General features: G+C 43.2%; 3 protein-coding genes and 1 non-coding gene across 4 annotated transcripts; 3 read left to right on the top strand and 1 right to left on the bottom strand.

Annotated features, from left to right (window-relative positions):
- The first annotated feature begins 1542 nt into the window (after positions 1 to 1542).
- Positions 1543 to 1613, top strand: TRNAG-GCC (transfer RNA glycine (anticodon GCC)). Its single transcript has one exon. It is a non-coding gene; the product is annotated as a tRNA-Gly (tRNA).
- An 8821-nt stretch (positions 1614 to 10434) lies between these two features.
- On the bottom strand, positions 10435 to 10903 carry LOC102989808 (histone H2B type 1-L-like). The gene is made up of 2 exons (XM_024121941.1): positions 10673 to 10903; positions 10435 to 10584 (listed from the first exon to the last, which is right to left on the bottom strand). Exons 1-2 carry the CDS (start codon positions 10901 to 10903, stop codon positions 10435 to 10437), a joined length of 381 nt encoding a protein of 126 aa, XP_023977709.1.
- A 298-nt stretch (positions 10904 to 11201) lies between these two features.
- Positions 11202 to 11660, top strand: LOC102989541 (histone H2A type 1). The gene has a single exon (XM_007105835.2). It carries the CDS (start codon positions 11216 to 11218, stop codon positions 11606 to 11608), a length of 393 nt encoding a protein of 130 aa, XP_007105897.1. The 5' UTR covers positions 11202 to 11215; the 3' UTR covers positions 11609 to 11660.
- Positions 11661 to 12714: 1054 nt separating this feature from the next.
- Positions 12715 to 13128, top strand: LOC102989262 (histone H3.1). The gene has a single exon (XM_007105834.2). It carries the CDS (start codon positions 12718 to 12720, stop codon positions 13126 to 13128), a length of 411 nt encoding a protein of 136 aa, XP_007105896.1. The 5' UTR covers positions 12715 to 12717.
- Positions 13129 to 15248: the final 2120 nt, after the last annotated feature.

Raw genomic sequence — 15248 nt, 5'->3', positions numbered from 1 at the left:
AGAATGTAGGTTGATCTACACCTAGTTATACATTAGCTCCCATCCACCCCACCCCTAAACTACGCTGAGCCCCCGGGGTGGGGCCTTCATAAAAGAGAGGTTGCAGTTCCTGAAGTGGGTGATGGCAGGAATGAATGAATGAGAAGTATGGAGAGGATGGTACTTAATGAAGACCACCTTCCTGGTTAAAAGAGGGAGAGCAGAGACCCTGGAACTACTGGATCACGGACTGTTATCCTAGGCCCCAAACCTGAACTTGAATGCAAATGTGTATGTGCACAGGTTTCTAAGGAGTTTATCCAGATCTTTCATCAGTTCTTACAAGGATCTGTGAACCCACCTGTTAAGAATCCCCCACCCTAGACTTTAAGGGGAGATGGTCAGAAACAGCAGACCAGCACCCTTAGCTTTGAGCTATGGTGAGCTTTTAAACCGTGTGTTTAATTTGTGAGTTTAGCCCTTCTGTCTGTGCTGAGTCTGCAGAATTTTCCTGAGAAAGAAAGGGACTGTCAGAGAAATCTGTGCTTCAAAGGAAAATTATAGCGCACCCTTTTGTGTCATCTGATTCTGATTCTGTGAGAGCTATTTTACAATTCTGTAGATTGTAGATATCTGGTAGCAATAGAAAATAACTCCTGTCTATAGACATGCAAATTAATTGTCTCCTGGTGGGACATTTTCTCCCTCCCTAGTCCACCCTCCCCACCAATCCCCAACCGTGTAAAAGCCAGTTTGGGCCCTATTTACACTTTAATTTCAATATTCCTGATCTATAAATGGCCTCCATTCTTCGAATTCTCCTTTGAATTGTAGTAACACCTCACCAGTTACCTCGTTAATGAGTTAAATAAAATCTTTTCAAAGCGGTTCATTTTTATACTTGTATGAGAGTCACGATTGTATATTTTTGGGGAAAATTACCCTTTAATAAGACCTTTGTTCTTTATTTGACTGGAAGGAGTTTCTAGTGCCACCTCCATAACCATGGCAACCGAAGCATAAGGCAAACAAACCCACAGAATTCCTAAATCTCCCACAGCCTATCCTTTGGGGTGACCAGAGGGGAACAGCACTAGGCTCCTTTCCCTTCCTCTTCCCCCCGCCCACGATCCCCTACATATACACACACAGAGGAGCCCCTACACACACACACACACACACACACACACACACACACACACACACACACACACGATCCCCTACATATACACACACACACACACAGGAGCCCCTACACATGCAAGGGAGCCCGCGACCCAGGGTCCAAGGGGCTAGCATCGTGGCGGGGCGGCTACCGGCCGCTGAGACGCGCCCGAGACCGGGCCGCCCACACACGGGCCAGCCTCCGGTGTCGCAGGGGGACGCTCTGAGCTTGCAGGGGAAGGGAGGGTTTCCTGAAAAGAAAGAACATTACAAGGTTCTAGTCAGTAAGAGCAAAAAACGAAACATTTTTTTCGGAAAGAAAATTCGGATTGTTTCGATTTAGCGATAAAAATAACAGGCAAAAGCCATGTGGAAATTGTGCAGAAAACTGTTGTATAAGCATTGGTGGTTCAGTGGTAGAATTCTCGCCTGCCACGCGGGAGGCCCGGGTTCGATTCCCGGCCAATGCAAGATGAAGTGTTTTGTTTTTTTTCAAAAAATCCTTCCAATTTTGAAAATGCTCTGGTTTTGAACTCGGATACTTTCTACATTCGAATTTTGACCTACTCATATATTTTGTGACCATAAGACCCGGAGTCACTTCTGCTAGGTGAAAGGGGCAGGCTGGCTGGAGACGGGCTGTTTTCCTAAAAGAAACATCCAATTTTCTGTGTTCAGAATATATGGAGTCAATTTGCTCTGGATTCATTCTTCTGTTTGAAGCATGAGTAAAGCCAGCGAATGGGCTCTGGGAAAAAAAAAACCTTTTTCCAAGTTATAAAAACAGCTCCCTTTAAGTAAGAATATAATAAAGGAATTAGTTTGAACAGTTATGGCTACGTTTAGCAGAGTGGCGCAGCGGAAGCGTGCTGGGCCCATAAGCCAGAGGTCGATGGATCGAAACCATCCTCTGCTAGGGTGTTTCTGTTTTTCGGGGGTGGGGGGGAGGGAAACGACGTACTATAGTCTTAGCAACCCTGTTTCCCTTCTTTGTGTACCTCTTGAAAATGTGGGTAATTCAGGGGTAGATTTTTATCCCAAGAAAATTTTGAGATGAAAATAATTCACAAATCAGAAAGTCTCTAATGTCAGGTCCCCCATCTCAGAGAGCAGAGAATTAATATTAATCCATCTGCTGAAAGGTGCCCATCTTTACCTACTACTGTATTGTAAATGAGAATTTAAATTTAGAGTTAAAAAGAATCATATATAGCTGATTTCAGTTTCAGAGATTTGGTTAAAGGGAGTTGGGGTTTATTTAAAATGACAGTTTTCAACAATCTCTCCCCCCTGCTCTGTTTTCCTCTTTAGCACTTATCATTATGTAATATATAGTATATTTTATTTATTCATTCAGTATTTAGTCCCCCTGTGGTTCCTGTAGTATCTACAGGATATAGATACAACATGGCCTGTCACATCTTGGGCGTTGCTTGTTTGTTAAATACGTTAAAAGCTACGATTTCTAATACACCAAAGACGACTATTCTTCGTTATTCATCACCTTCTTCTTTTACTTTCTAAAAAATTACAAGAGTACAAAAATTACCACACAGAATCTAGCTACTATTTAACATTATGGTATATAAACTACAAATTTCTTTTATATTTAAGGAAAACAACAACAATATAAAATTGAAGTACTCTTCAACTGCAAACCCAGTCCTAATATCCCCTTTCTCAGGGCAACTCTACCATGAATTTGATGTGCATATCTCCCATTCCTTTTTTTTTTATGAATAATTTTTATTTGCAAAGAGAGAACAACTGAGAACAACTCATATTAAAGTTTTCATTTAAATAACACAATGCTTAATTTCAAAAGCATTGACAAAGTGCCCACATAAAAGGCTTTCCTTTATGATACCATTGACAGTAAGTCTATTTCTATGTAATAATCCATAACTAAACATATGAATATACCTAATGTCTACGTAAATGTCTGGACTGAGAGGCCAAAGGGCCATATTTGATTTTCAGTTGGTTCTAAAGTGAAGGCAACATCTTTATGAACCTGGCAATAGAGGTTTTAGAAATCCTGTCATTAAAATTCTTTTATCAACTGTATTTAAATTTTTTTTTGTATTTACATTTTTTTCCACATGAAAGCCCTATCACAGTAAAGAATCACTTTAGGTACCAGGTGAGATCTCATTTCATTTTCAGTCTTGCTTGCATGCATGCCCATGGCAGACACAATTTCCAACTGAGATGTTTCAGTAACAAGCTTTCTAATCTCACAGATCACCAGAGGAACATGTGATTAATCAAAAGGAAAAAAATTGCCCAGAAAGATAAAACATTATTCACTATTTTCTTCTGGGTTCTATTTAAGAAATAAATTTTCAGTCTGTTCTTGGATATTGTAACTATAGATTGAGCATCTTCTCACAGTGGCAAATTCATGCTTACCTAGAATTTCTTATTTACATGCATGAAAATGAAAAGAGAAGAGCTCTATTATGATAGTGTCGACGAAAAATTAATCAGCCTATCTCAGAAAGAAATGGAAAACTTTATTCAAGCCAAATTGAGGATTATAACCAGGGAACAGTTTCTCAGAAAGCTCCAAGAACTATTCCGCCCATTAGAAGTCAAAACACAGTTATATAAGTTTTTTGAGACAGAGGGCTGTACATCAAACGACGTATTATTGACAGTTTACACAATTCAGATCTGCAAGTACAAAGTTGTGGGTCATCATGGCTCCTTACAAGATCAAGAAGGAAGGTTTTCTTTTAAGGAGTTGTCTTGTTGGTGATAGGAGAATGTTGTTCTTTACGGTTGAGGCCAGTATTTCTACTGATGGGAGTGGTTTGGTAGATGCTTCATGCAGACACACAATGCACAGTGGAGGGGGGAGGGGGAGGGGGAGGGGGGGAGGGAGGTGGGGGGGGGCGAGGGGGGGCGGGGAGAGGAGCCCAAACGGCAGAGAAAATTTTTTATGTTTAAATTTTTCTTGTCTTGCCATAAAACGTGAATTTTATTTCACAATACTCATTTTATTGTGGGGCCTCCAAGCACACTCTGTGTATAGCACAGCTCCCACAAAAAGCATTTTGCAAGATTGAAACAAAGTTTGTCATCTGTTACATTTGTTAGCAGTAGCTTCAAGTGACCGGCAAGAAGGAGATTTATTTTTAGAAACAGATTATTTCTGCTGGAAGAGAGACTTCAGAGATCACTTTTAGTTCAGGAACAGACCAGGAAGATGAGACCGTCCAGTAAATTACACAGAATGTGGTAGCAGTGGCAGCAGGGCTGGGTGGTGGCTAAAACCCAAGCCTTCTGATTCCTCAAAGTGTTATTCTTCAATTATAGTCTTCACTTCATAGCTTTGGATGCCGACCATAGAGATTTCCAAATCTCAGAATTTCCTAGAGAGGCCTAGAAACTGCTTGTGTGGGCCAATAATCTGCTGGCTGAGGGTTGAGTGTCTATTCAATAAGGTTTGGAGGAAGAAAATGGGACTCAGACCAGTTTACCTTTGTCCCCCTCCTTTCTGTCCACACCCACCACCTGGAATCATTTGCATTTTATTAATTTTCTACAACTTACATTCTATCTCTGAGTTGTAAAATAGCCTAATCATTCAAAGGCAATCAAAGATGCACACCTCCATAGATCATATAATCCTGGAGGCTCAGCCACCTGGCGCCACCCCACAGGGCACCACTGAAAGGACTCCCTGGGAGCTGTCGACTGAAAAAAAATGCACAACCTAAAAGTTGAGAATTATGTTTTATTCCGTGGACCGGCTGAGGACTTAAGCCCAGGATGCAGCCTCTCAGACAGCTTTGAGGGACTGCTGTGAAGAGGTAAGGGAGTAGTCAAGATATATAGGAGTTCAAAGAGACAAACACCAGGTGGTCTAGCCTCAAAATATTACTGCTAATTAAAGAAAACTAGACATCACAAGTTAATGAATTTAGCACTTTTTTATGTGTGGGAAGATGCAAGAGTCTGGGCTCATTGAAATCATTCCTTTGATATGTATCTTAACTACCTAGGGCCAGTATGCTGCTTTTCTCCATCCTGAAGCCCCTCAGGGTGCACAGTCAGTTCGTGGCAGTGGCTGATGGCTTGATGGCTGCGGTAAAATCCTTCGTTTACTGATATGGCAGGTGACATTTTTTGTCCACAGATCCCATTCACACACTTCCAAGTTTGGTAACTTATTCTGGCAACTCATACACCTTCTGTTAATAATCCTCCTTTCCCCTTTTACTTCTCCGATGCCAAGTTTTCATTCTCAGGCCTGCTTTTATCGCTATACTGACCAGTGGAATTCCAGGATCTAGCCTTGAAAACACAGACACTTTTTAGTGCTGGAGAGAGGAACAGATCCTGTAGGGCTTCGTAACATGGCTATTTCTTATGATGTTCAAAGACATTGACCTCAGAGATTGTTAGTATGACCCATGTTACTACGGAGTAACATTTAAATTGTAAAAGTCTGTAAGTGATTGTCTTTCTCAAAGAAAATGTCTTGCCCTAGTAATAAGCTAATTGGCAGCTCCTTTTTTCCTCAAGATCTTTATCTTTGTGATATCTGTTAATCAGAAGAAGACAACTGGTTTTTCCTACTTCTCCCATATGTGTGGAGATAAAGTAAAAAAATATTAAAAGAAATCAGTGATTCACTACAGAGCTGATTTCAACAGAATTTGAGTCTGTGCTTCATGTAAATAGAGGAAACAAGGAGCTAAAGGAGAGAGAGGGGCAAGCTGGGTTCAGGGAACAAGGGTGGGCCATTTGCAGAAGGCAGTGGAACCAGGAAGGGAGGAGGTGGAGCTTCCGCTAAGATCCGTATTGCCTCTGCCTTCCCCTTTCATTTTATTCATTGTAAGACAGGAGAAATAAGAACAGTTACTAAAAAAAAAAAAAAAAAAAAAAGGAGAAAAATTTGAAAGGACCAAAGAAAAGTAGGTAGAGGAGAATACATCACAGTAAGACAAATATAACATAATTAGAAAAGAATGAGTTTATTTATTAACTATTTAATCTACAATAAACTATTCCAAACAACTTTCACCGCTTTTACCTCATTGTTGGTAGGGAGTTGAAAATTTTTTTATTACTTGTTTAGTTCACTTTTTAATCCATTTACTTAAATTGCAAAAAAAAAAAAGCTGTTTGAATGCCTGCTGTGTGTGTGACCCTCTGCTCTGTCAGAGCTGCCAAAGTGAAAACAACTATTCCAAACAACTTTCACCGCTTTTACCTCATTGTTGGTAGGGAGTTGAAAATTTTTTTATTACTTGTTTAGTTCACTTTTTAATCCATTTACTTAAATTGCAAAAAAAAAAAAAGCTGTTGAATGCCTGCTGTGTGTGTGACCCTCTGCTCTGTCTAGAGCTGCCAAGTGAGAAACAGATTCTTTTCAGTTGAGGATTTAGGAGGATGGGGAAATCCAGGCATTTGATCTGGGTTTTGGTGGTATGGAGAGTATACTGGACAGCTTGACATGGACACAGAAATCTCTGTTAATGTCCAGAGTTCTCCAGCTGTGGGATTAAGGTTTTCATGAAGCTTTCAGGTATTTTTTGCTTAGTCCACACTGTTATACATTTTTTATTAGTTGTGATGAAATATAATTCATATTTTATGGCAAGACAAGAAAATTTTAAACATAAAATTTTTCTTTGCCTATTTGGGCCTCCTCCCTCCCCTTTAGTGCGTGTTGTACATCTGTATTAACCAGATCTCCCTAGGAGATAACATTCCTTATTAATCTCATCAAGGGTCACTACTCCTTAGGAGATAACCTTCCGTGTAATCTCATAAGGGGCCATGATGGCCCTGACCCACTACTTGATTTGTATGCATAGATCTGGATTGTGTAAACTGTCAATAACACATCATTGTATGTACAGGTGTGCTTTGATCTCTAACGGGTGGAACAGTCTCTCAGAACTTTCTGAGAGACTGTTCCTGGGTTATCAGCCTCTATTTGGCTTGAATAAAATTTTCCATTTCTTTCTTAGATCGACCGATTAATTTTTTTGTTGACAATTGCCAATTTTGAAAATTTGAAGTATTCCTTATTAAAATGCAAATCCTCTTGAAAAAACTGAAAGACTCACTTACCCTGGGCCTGCAGCCCCACGAGGCAACAGTCAAGTGAAATCATAGTGCATAGGCTCTGTAGACTTCAGTTTTCTGCAGTTCCCACTGGTCCCCTTAGTTTCCAAGTGTTAGTTGGCGTTTATCAACATCCTTGTGCTGTGGTTGTTCGTAGCGTAGAATTAAGAGAACAGTGAAATATGCTACCAAAACTGGGAAGGTGAAATACAGTGTCAGAAGTCTTTGCACTTCCAGAAAAACAGCAAAGAGCACCTTTTAGCCAGTTTTGCTTTTATCTGCTAGGCCCCCATGAGCATTTAACTCTTTTTTTTTTTTTTTTTTGGAGCACAGGCTCCGGACAGGCAGGCTCGGTGGCCATGGCTCACGGGCCTAGCCGCTCTGCGGCCTGTAGTATCTTCCCAGACCTAGGCACGAACCCGTGTGCCCTGCATCGGCAGGCAGACTCAACCACAGCGCCACCAGGGAAGCCCCGCGCATTTGCCTTTTAACCTCTGGTTTAGGGTATATCACAACTGTCTATTTAGCTGCAGTTAAAGCTAAATGTAAACATTTTATGAAAGACAATTTGGAATAGAAAGTTGGGATCAAAGCATGGAAAAAATGGCCTAAATGCTGTTATGGACTCAATTGTGTTCCCTCAAAATTCCTTTGTTTTGAGCCCTAACCCCAAAGTAACTATATTTGGAGATAGGGTCTTTAAAGAGGTAATTAAGGTTAAATGAGATCATAAGGGTAGGGTCCTAATCCGAAAGCCCTGGTATCTTTATAAGAAAAGGAAAAGACTCCAGGGGTGCAGACACACAGAGAAAAGAGTATGTGAGGACACAGCAAGACAGCCAGCTGCAAGCCAAGGAGGGAAACCAGTCCTGCCAACACCTTAACCTTGGACTTCTAGCCTCCAGAACTGTGAGAAAATAAATTTTTGTTGTTTAAGACACCCAATGTGTGGTATTTTGTTGTGGCAGTGCTAGCAAACTAATACAAGCATTTTAATAGGATGTTTGTTTGGACTTAGGCAGTAGAAACTGTCAGAGCAGGATTAAGAGACAGAAACATTTGGAAAGGAAAGAGAGTCTAACTGCAAAGAGGTCAAGAGTCAGACTTTGAGGAAAACACACACACACACACACACACACACAAGTATTTAAAATGGTGTGTGTTGGAGGGGGGAGCTGCAAAATGACAGAGGTTACCACGTGCACATTGGCCTGTTCATGGTGGAAAAATTGCAACTCACATGGTAATCATTATCCTGACAAGTCCTGACACATCTTTAAAGAGCAGTCTAGCAAAAATCAGGGTATCATTGTTCTGTCAGGTGTTTAGGTTTACAGAAAACATTCAAGTATTTATTACTTTGAGGACCAGAACTAGGGTGAGCATGACCCTATTATTGATTTATTTTAGGGTGCAGAATATTTTGATTTCTTTTTTAAAATTTTATTCCTTTTTATTTCCACAGCTCTGACCAGAGCACAAAACAATACCTCTCTCCCTCTCTCACATGCGCACAAGTGACTCTTGAAGTGACTAACAAATCCGGCGGTTAAAGGGAGACAGAAATGATCACTCTACTCATCCTAACTCACTGTTAGTAAAAAGTTGAAGTTAGGAAGCATTTCAGTTGGATCTGGAAAACACGACGCCTTGGATCGGTCCTTCTGTTTTCTTGCCACAAGATGGCAGAAGAGGGCAATACTTCTGATTTCACCCACTCTGAAGGTAATTATCCCTCTGATCTCTTAACAGTGGAAGAAAAAAATCTCGGAAAAAGCAAATAATAGAAAGAGGGGATGAATATGATGCTGATGAGTTCAGGATGAAATTAGGGGACTGCTCTCCACCAAGTAGGGTATCTTGTCGGTGGGTTTTGTTGCCAACTCCCAAGACCTAATGACAGGGGTGCAGGGACTGGAAAAAGAATCTCATTTTAGAGGAGTGAATGACAAACCCGTATATTTTGCAGACCCATTGACCTGTTGGCATGAATTCCTGGAGGCTTGTTGCCTGTGACAGGGACAAGACTGTTCGTCTGACATAGGGTCTATACCTACAACTTTAAGGGAAGTGACAATAGGGGAAGACAGGAAATGTTACAGCCTGGAGGGGGGATGTGGTAGTGGGGCTTATTTTGCTGTTAATGGGGGAAAAAAAGATTTACAATAGCAGTCATTTACTGGTGAGAGGGGATGACAGGGTAGCGGAAAATGTTCATGCTTCCAACTGCAAAAAACAGAATTTAGGCACTGTTGAAAGATGCAGGGGAGGGGAGAATTGAAGGACTTTCGATCATGCCTTGAGAGACTCCATTCCCTAATATTCCTAGCTAGCCCATGCGTTAAGTAAATACGCCCTTCTCTTAAATACTGAGTTCTCTGACTTCTATCGCGGGATTTAAAATCGTGGACTCTAAAATCACTGCCAGATAACTACTCCCCCGGCCTAGCGAGTCCTGCCATATCTCCTTCCGGCACATCGATTAAACATTGGAAGAACGCGGCTTTCCCAAATTGCTGGGTTCCTTGTTCAACCTTTTCTCCTTAAGGAACGTCCCTGACCATTAATATTCCCGTTGCACTTTGACATAAATCATTTCAACTCACCCTAAGAACTCCGTAGGGTAGACAAGTCTAATGTTACCGTGCCCATTCTGTAGTGGATGAGAAAAAAGACACCGAGAGGTTAATTTCGCCCAGGATCAGACTGCAGAACACAGTACCGTTAATTGTCAGCCTTATGGCTCTTGGCTCCAGAGCCCGGTGCGTTTCCGCAGATAAAGCAAGTCATCCTTTTACTTTCGAGAAAATCGAAACGCACAACCCTGATGGCAGACTATTTGGCCAATTGCAGCCCACGGCGGGCTTTTCAAATAGTGCTGCTGCCCAATCAGAGACGGGGAGGGTCCCTTGTGTTGAAAAACTGTAAACAAAAGCGAAAATTTGGCTATTGCAGCTGAGGGCAAAACTGAAAATCTTTTTCAAAGGGCGCCAAAGAATCCATACTAAATTTGCATGACACTACATAAATGCGTATACAAGAATGTTTACGGAGAGCTTTTTAAATTTTTACCCCGTTTTCCGCTCCCAAACCAGCCCCCTACTCTCCCGAGAAAAACTAGGCTACAGGCAAGTGCACCAGCTATTTCTCTGAAAGTGTAGGTGGCTCTGAAAAGAGCCTTTGGGTCATGTGTGGCAGCGCGCCGGCTCACTTGGAGCTGGTGTACTTGGTGACGGCCTTGGTGCCCTCGGACACGGCGTGCTTGGCCAGCTCCCCGGGCAACAGCAGGCGCACGGCCGTCTGGATCTCCCTGGAGGTGATGGTCGAACGCTTGTTGTAATGCGCCAGGCGCGACGCCTCGCCCGCGATGCGCTCGAAAATGTGGTTGACAAACGAGTCTGGAGGTGATGGTCGAACGCTTGTTGTAATGCGCCAGGCGCGACGCCTCGCCCGCGATGCGCTCGAAAATGTCGTTGACAAACGAGTTCATGATGCCCATGGCCTTGGACGAGATGCCGGTGTCCGGGTGGACCTGCTTCAACACTTTGTACACGTAGATAGAGTAGCTCTCCTTGCGACTGCGCTTGCGCTTCTTGCCATCTTTCTTCTGGGCCTTCGTTACCGCTTTCTTGGACCCCTTTTTCGGAGCCGGGGCGGATTTAGCCAACTCTGGCATGATGAAAGAACTGACAAGATTCCCCAGAAGCAAAGAGATAATAGTAAGTCGGTCGAGTCCTTTTTATTACAAATCCGTATGCAAATAAGGTTTAGTAAAGTTCTTCGTCTGATTGGCAAAATTAGTGATGACGTTATTTCAATACTGTCCAATCAGAACACGCATTATTAGGAACTGCATTTGTCTTGTTTAAAATGGGACAGCAACTTTGGCCAATGGAATAGCTTGTTTTTCGCGCGCAGCTGCAGTTATAAGTTGTGGGTTTTTCTTTCTCTTTAGTCTTTTTTGGTGTAGGTGCGTAAGCATTGTACTATGTCTGGACGTGGCAAGCAAGGCGGCAAAGCTCGCGCCAAGGCTAAGACCCGCTCCTCGCGGGCCGGCCTCCAGTTTCCCGTGGGCCGAGTGCACCGCCTGCTCCGCAAAGGTAACTACGCCGAGCGGGTCGGGGCCGGCGCGCCGGTGTATCTGGCCGCGGTACTGGAGTACCTGACGGCCGAGATCCTGGAGCTGGCGGGCAACGCGGCCCGCGACAATAAGAAGACGCGCATCATCCCGCGCCACCTGCAGCTGGCCATCCGTAACGACGAAGAGCTCAACAAGCTGCTAGGCAAAGTCACCATCGCTCAGGGCGGCGTCCTGCCCAACATCCAGGCCGTGCTGCTGCCCAAGAAGACTGAGAGCCACCACAAGGCCAAGGGCAAGTAAGGTCTGAATTAATACTCTAATCTCTAAGAACAAAGGCTCTTTTCAGAGCCACCCACAACTTAAGTGGAAGAACTGAACACTGTCCTGAAACCTATCACGAATCCCTGGCTAAGTTTACAGTACCGTACGTTGAAATATGTAGTCCTATTGATTTGACCGAGCATTCGTTAACTCATCTGGTAAAAACTAGCTTGCAGTTTACTCGATTGTAAAACCATGAAAGTGACCGCATTTATTGTCCCCTCCCCAGGAACACATTTCCGGTCATTATTTGTTCCAGCAAGTATGTTAAATATTAAACCAGTTTTGTCTTGTTTCTGGGTCTTTATCGTTAAAACTCGATGGTCCATTAGTTAACTAAAACTGCGCCTACTCGAAAGCTCCTTTCAGAGCTACCCCTATTTACAGGAAAACACCTAATCACTGATCAGTGTAAACTCCAGGCCTGCTAAGTACACAATTTACATATTAAAGTCCAATCAGCCATTTGATTGCATCAAAATCAATTAATGAAGTCAGATAGTCATTTACTAGTATTTAGTCAAGCACACATCAAGCTCCCCCTTCCCCACACCACGCTGGGCAAAGTTCTGTGTTCAGGAGGCCGGTGTGCCAGAGTCTATTCTGAAACTGTATTTTAGGTCTTGGTACAGTCATTAAAAGTAGATCCTGATGCAGTTATGAAATGGAAATACTATTTAGAGCGACTAGCAAATACATTATTTTGCTGTAACTTTCCCCCACATTATCTGAAAAGGGAAAAAGTCTCCAATGAAAAAATGCATTTCTTTTAGGACAATTTAGGCGCTGCCTTCCACAAATTCTGAACCAGACTCCTCTTTTTACTGGTGAAATCTTAACGTTTTGGTCGAAAACCATAAACTCAGGATGGAGTACAGCCATAATTCTTTCCTGCGAAAATAGAAATCACAAAATTAATAGTATGGAAAACAAAACCTTTTCAGAGGCGGTAAAAAACAAATGAAGATTGAATTAAAAGCCAATCAGGTTACTCCCGCAAAGTTCTGGCCAATCAGGATCGGATCATCTGTATAAAGCCTGGTCCTGGAAACGCTCAGTTGCTTCTCTTGCGGCATTAGCGTAGAAGCATGGCTAGGACTAAGCAGACAGCTCGCAAGTCCACCGGCGGCAAGGCGCCGCGCAAGCAGCTGGCCACCAAGGCGGCCCGGAAGAGCGCGCCAGCCACGGGCGGCGTGAAGAAGCCGCACCGCTACCGGCCCGGCACGGTGGCCCTGCGCGAGATCCGCCGCTACCAGAAGTCCACGGAGCTGCTGATCCGCAAGCTGCCGTTCCAGCGGTTGGTGCGCGAGATCGCGCAGGACTTCAAGACCGACCTACGCTTCCAGAGCTCGGCCGTCATGGCGCTGCAGGAGGCGTGCGAGGCCTACCTGGTGGGGCTCTTCGAGGACACCAACCTGTGTGCCATCCACGCCAAGCGCGTCACTATCATGCCCAAGGACATCCAGCTTGCGCGCCGCATCCGCGGGGAGAGGGCATAAACTGTCCTTTCTAATCTGGCTTGGGCGCATTTGCTTCCTCCCAAAGGCTCTTTTAAGAGCCACTTCTGTTCTCATTGAGAGTAGCTGTTATACTAGGATGGGTATTTAGAAATTGGCGGAGAAAGATTCCCTTCAGGAACTACATAATATTTGTCGTGCAAAATAGGTATACAGAGTGCTTGCCAAGGCTACACATGCCGTGTTCATTTTGTTAGCTATCTAAAAGGACTTGCTGAACAGCAGCTTATAAGGGCAACAGTGTCTCCAGCAATAAGGTCACCTGGACCCTGAGTAATCAAAGATTTCACTAGAAAGAATCAGTCAACAAAAGAACTCTGTCAACCAAGCAAACTGGGATTCAGAGCATAAATATGAGCCAGTCCCTCCCCCACTTCGGATATAGTCGGGGTGCGGAGTTCTGGTTAATTGTTCTGTGATGTGTTCGCAGTGCATGGAAGGACAAGCACTTTGCATGCCCTAATCAATTATTGATTTGAACTGTCCAGGGTCCCAGGAGGGGCAGCGTACATCTCGATTAAACCAGACAATGTTGGTGGTTTGCCCGGGATCTAACAGTAGTGGGCAGATTTCTAATGTACTAATTCAGTTTCTTTTATACAACTCCAAAAGGAAAGAATGAATCTGGCTGAAGCTACAGGGTCTTCAAACTAGGCATTTTTGTTCTCATGAGAATTGCATTTCTAACTGTTTAGTAGTACCACCTGGTAACCCTACGGGATAAAGCTCTGAACTGTTTACTCTCCTTCACACCCATTCCAAGATGTGATACTGTAAAATTAACAAATTAGCTGTTTTTTATTTGACAGCTTTCAGGAGCCTCCTAATGCAGATGTGCACGAGGAACAATCCACAGGCACCATGCATGCCATCAACATCTGGTGACTTCCCTGAGGCAGAAGCCACAGTGAGCCCGTTTGGGACAGTAATACCCCCCACACCACGTGTGGACTTCCCCTTGTCTCCTTATCCCTTACATGAGGTCACACTCACAAGTATGAAATACTAGCTCCAGGAGCGTAGTCTCCCAACTCTGTGTGAACCTGTTTTAAAAGTCGAATTTTGCCCCTTTTTTCTCACCATATACATATAAGGCCAAAGATTTTTTTCGTGTTCACTGTTGTTTCTCCAGAATAGAAAAAGCCTGACACAGGCAGGTGCTCATTAAATTCTAGTTGAATGAATGTATTGCTGATTAGCAACCTTGTAGACACAAGATAGCCTCAGTCACTGAGTGCTTCCCACTTTCTACATTACACATTTCATCACAGATTCTTTTTGAACTCTATGGGGAGTAGATATAATATTGACGACAACAATTATATAAAGCTTTATAGTTTCCAAAGTATTTTCACATGTCTTTTCATATGTGAACTTGGTAATAGCTCCCCGGGTTTAGATGAGGCACATATTAATCCTTCACTAGCTCTAGAAAGTCTGTCTTTTCTAAAGGTAGCCAAGTATTGGGAGGACAAAGCCAGTAAATCCGTTTGGGATTCTTTCAACAAACCCTGAAAGGGGATGAGATCTGGGTAAGGCTCCAATGACTGTAGGAAAATAAAGGAGGAGAAATCGTTTAAAAAAAGAAAGAAAGAAAGAAAGAAAGAGCTGGGCAGAAAAGCCTAATTCCCTTTAAGAGGAAAGGCAGAAGTCCTCCTCAGCAAGGACATCTGCTGGGATTTGGGAGTCTTTTGAGATCTGAACTTCAGATCTCAGAAGTGTACTATGGGTCAATGAGGACATGTTCTATTTGAAGCCTAAGTTTGATTGTAGGAAAGGTGGTTTTAGGAAATATCCAAAAATTCTTTGATAATCTTCCCTTCAAAAAATGGAACCTAGTCCAGTGATTAGGAGTCCACACTTTCAGTGATGAGGGTGCGAGTTCGATCCCTGGTTGGGGGAATAAGATCCCGCAAGCCACGAAAAGGAACCTAAGTCTTCTCCCCGTGAATGTGAGCTGGATTTAGTGACTGGTGTGGCATAAAGCCAAAGTGACAATGAGTACTTTGGAGGCTAAGTCATAAAAGGTGCTGTGTTTCCTGCTTGCTCTCTCTCAGGTCACTTGCTGGGGATGGCGTGGGGGAACCCCAGCCGCCATGTTG

This window comes from Physeter macrocephalus, unplaced genomic scaffold (genome assembly GCF_002837175.3).
Source record: "Physeter macrocephalus isolate SW-GA unplaced genomic scaffold, ASM283717v5 random_1228, whole genome shotgun sequence".
In the NCBI taxonomy this organism is placed as follows: domain Eukaryota; kingdom Metazoa; phylum Chordata; class Mammalia; order Artiodactyla; family Physeteridae; genus Physeter; species Physeter macrocephalus.
The sequence above is the reverse complement of the archived record's forward strand: the minus strand, read 5'-3'. Positions and strand labels throughout refer to the sequence as shown.

Bases quoted from the DNA above. Each gene is read 5' to 3' on its own strand.
- LOC102989808 (XM_024121941.1), bottom strand. From the start codon at position 10,903: ATGCCAGAGTTGGCTAAATCCGCCCCGGCTCCGAAAAAGGGGTCCAAG. The intron at 10,585-10,672 runs GCGTCGCGCCTG...ATCGCGGGCGAG, and splicing joins TCGAGCGCATCGCGGGCGAG to GCGTCGCGCCTGGCGCATTA.
- LOC102989541 (XM_007105835.2), top strand. From the start codon at position 11,216: ATGTCTGGACGTGGCAAGCAAGGCGGCAAAGCTCGCGCCAAGGCTAAG.
- LOC102989262 (XM_007105834.2), top strand. From the start codon at position 12,718: ATGGCTAGGACTAAGCAGACAGCTCGCAAGTCCACCGGCGGCAAGGCG.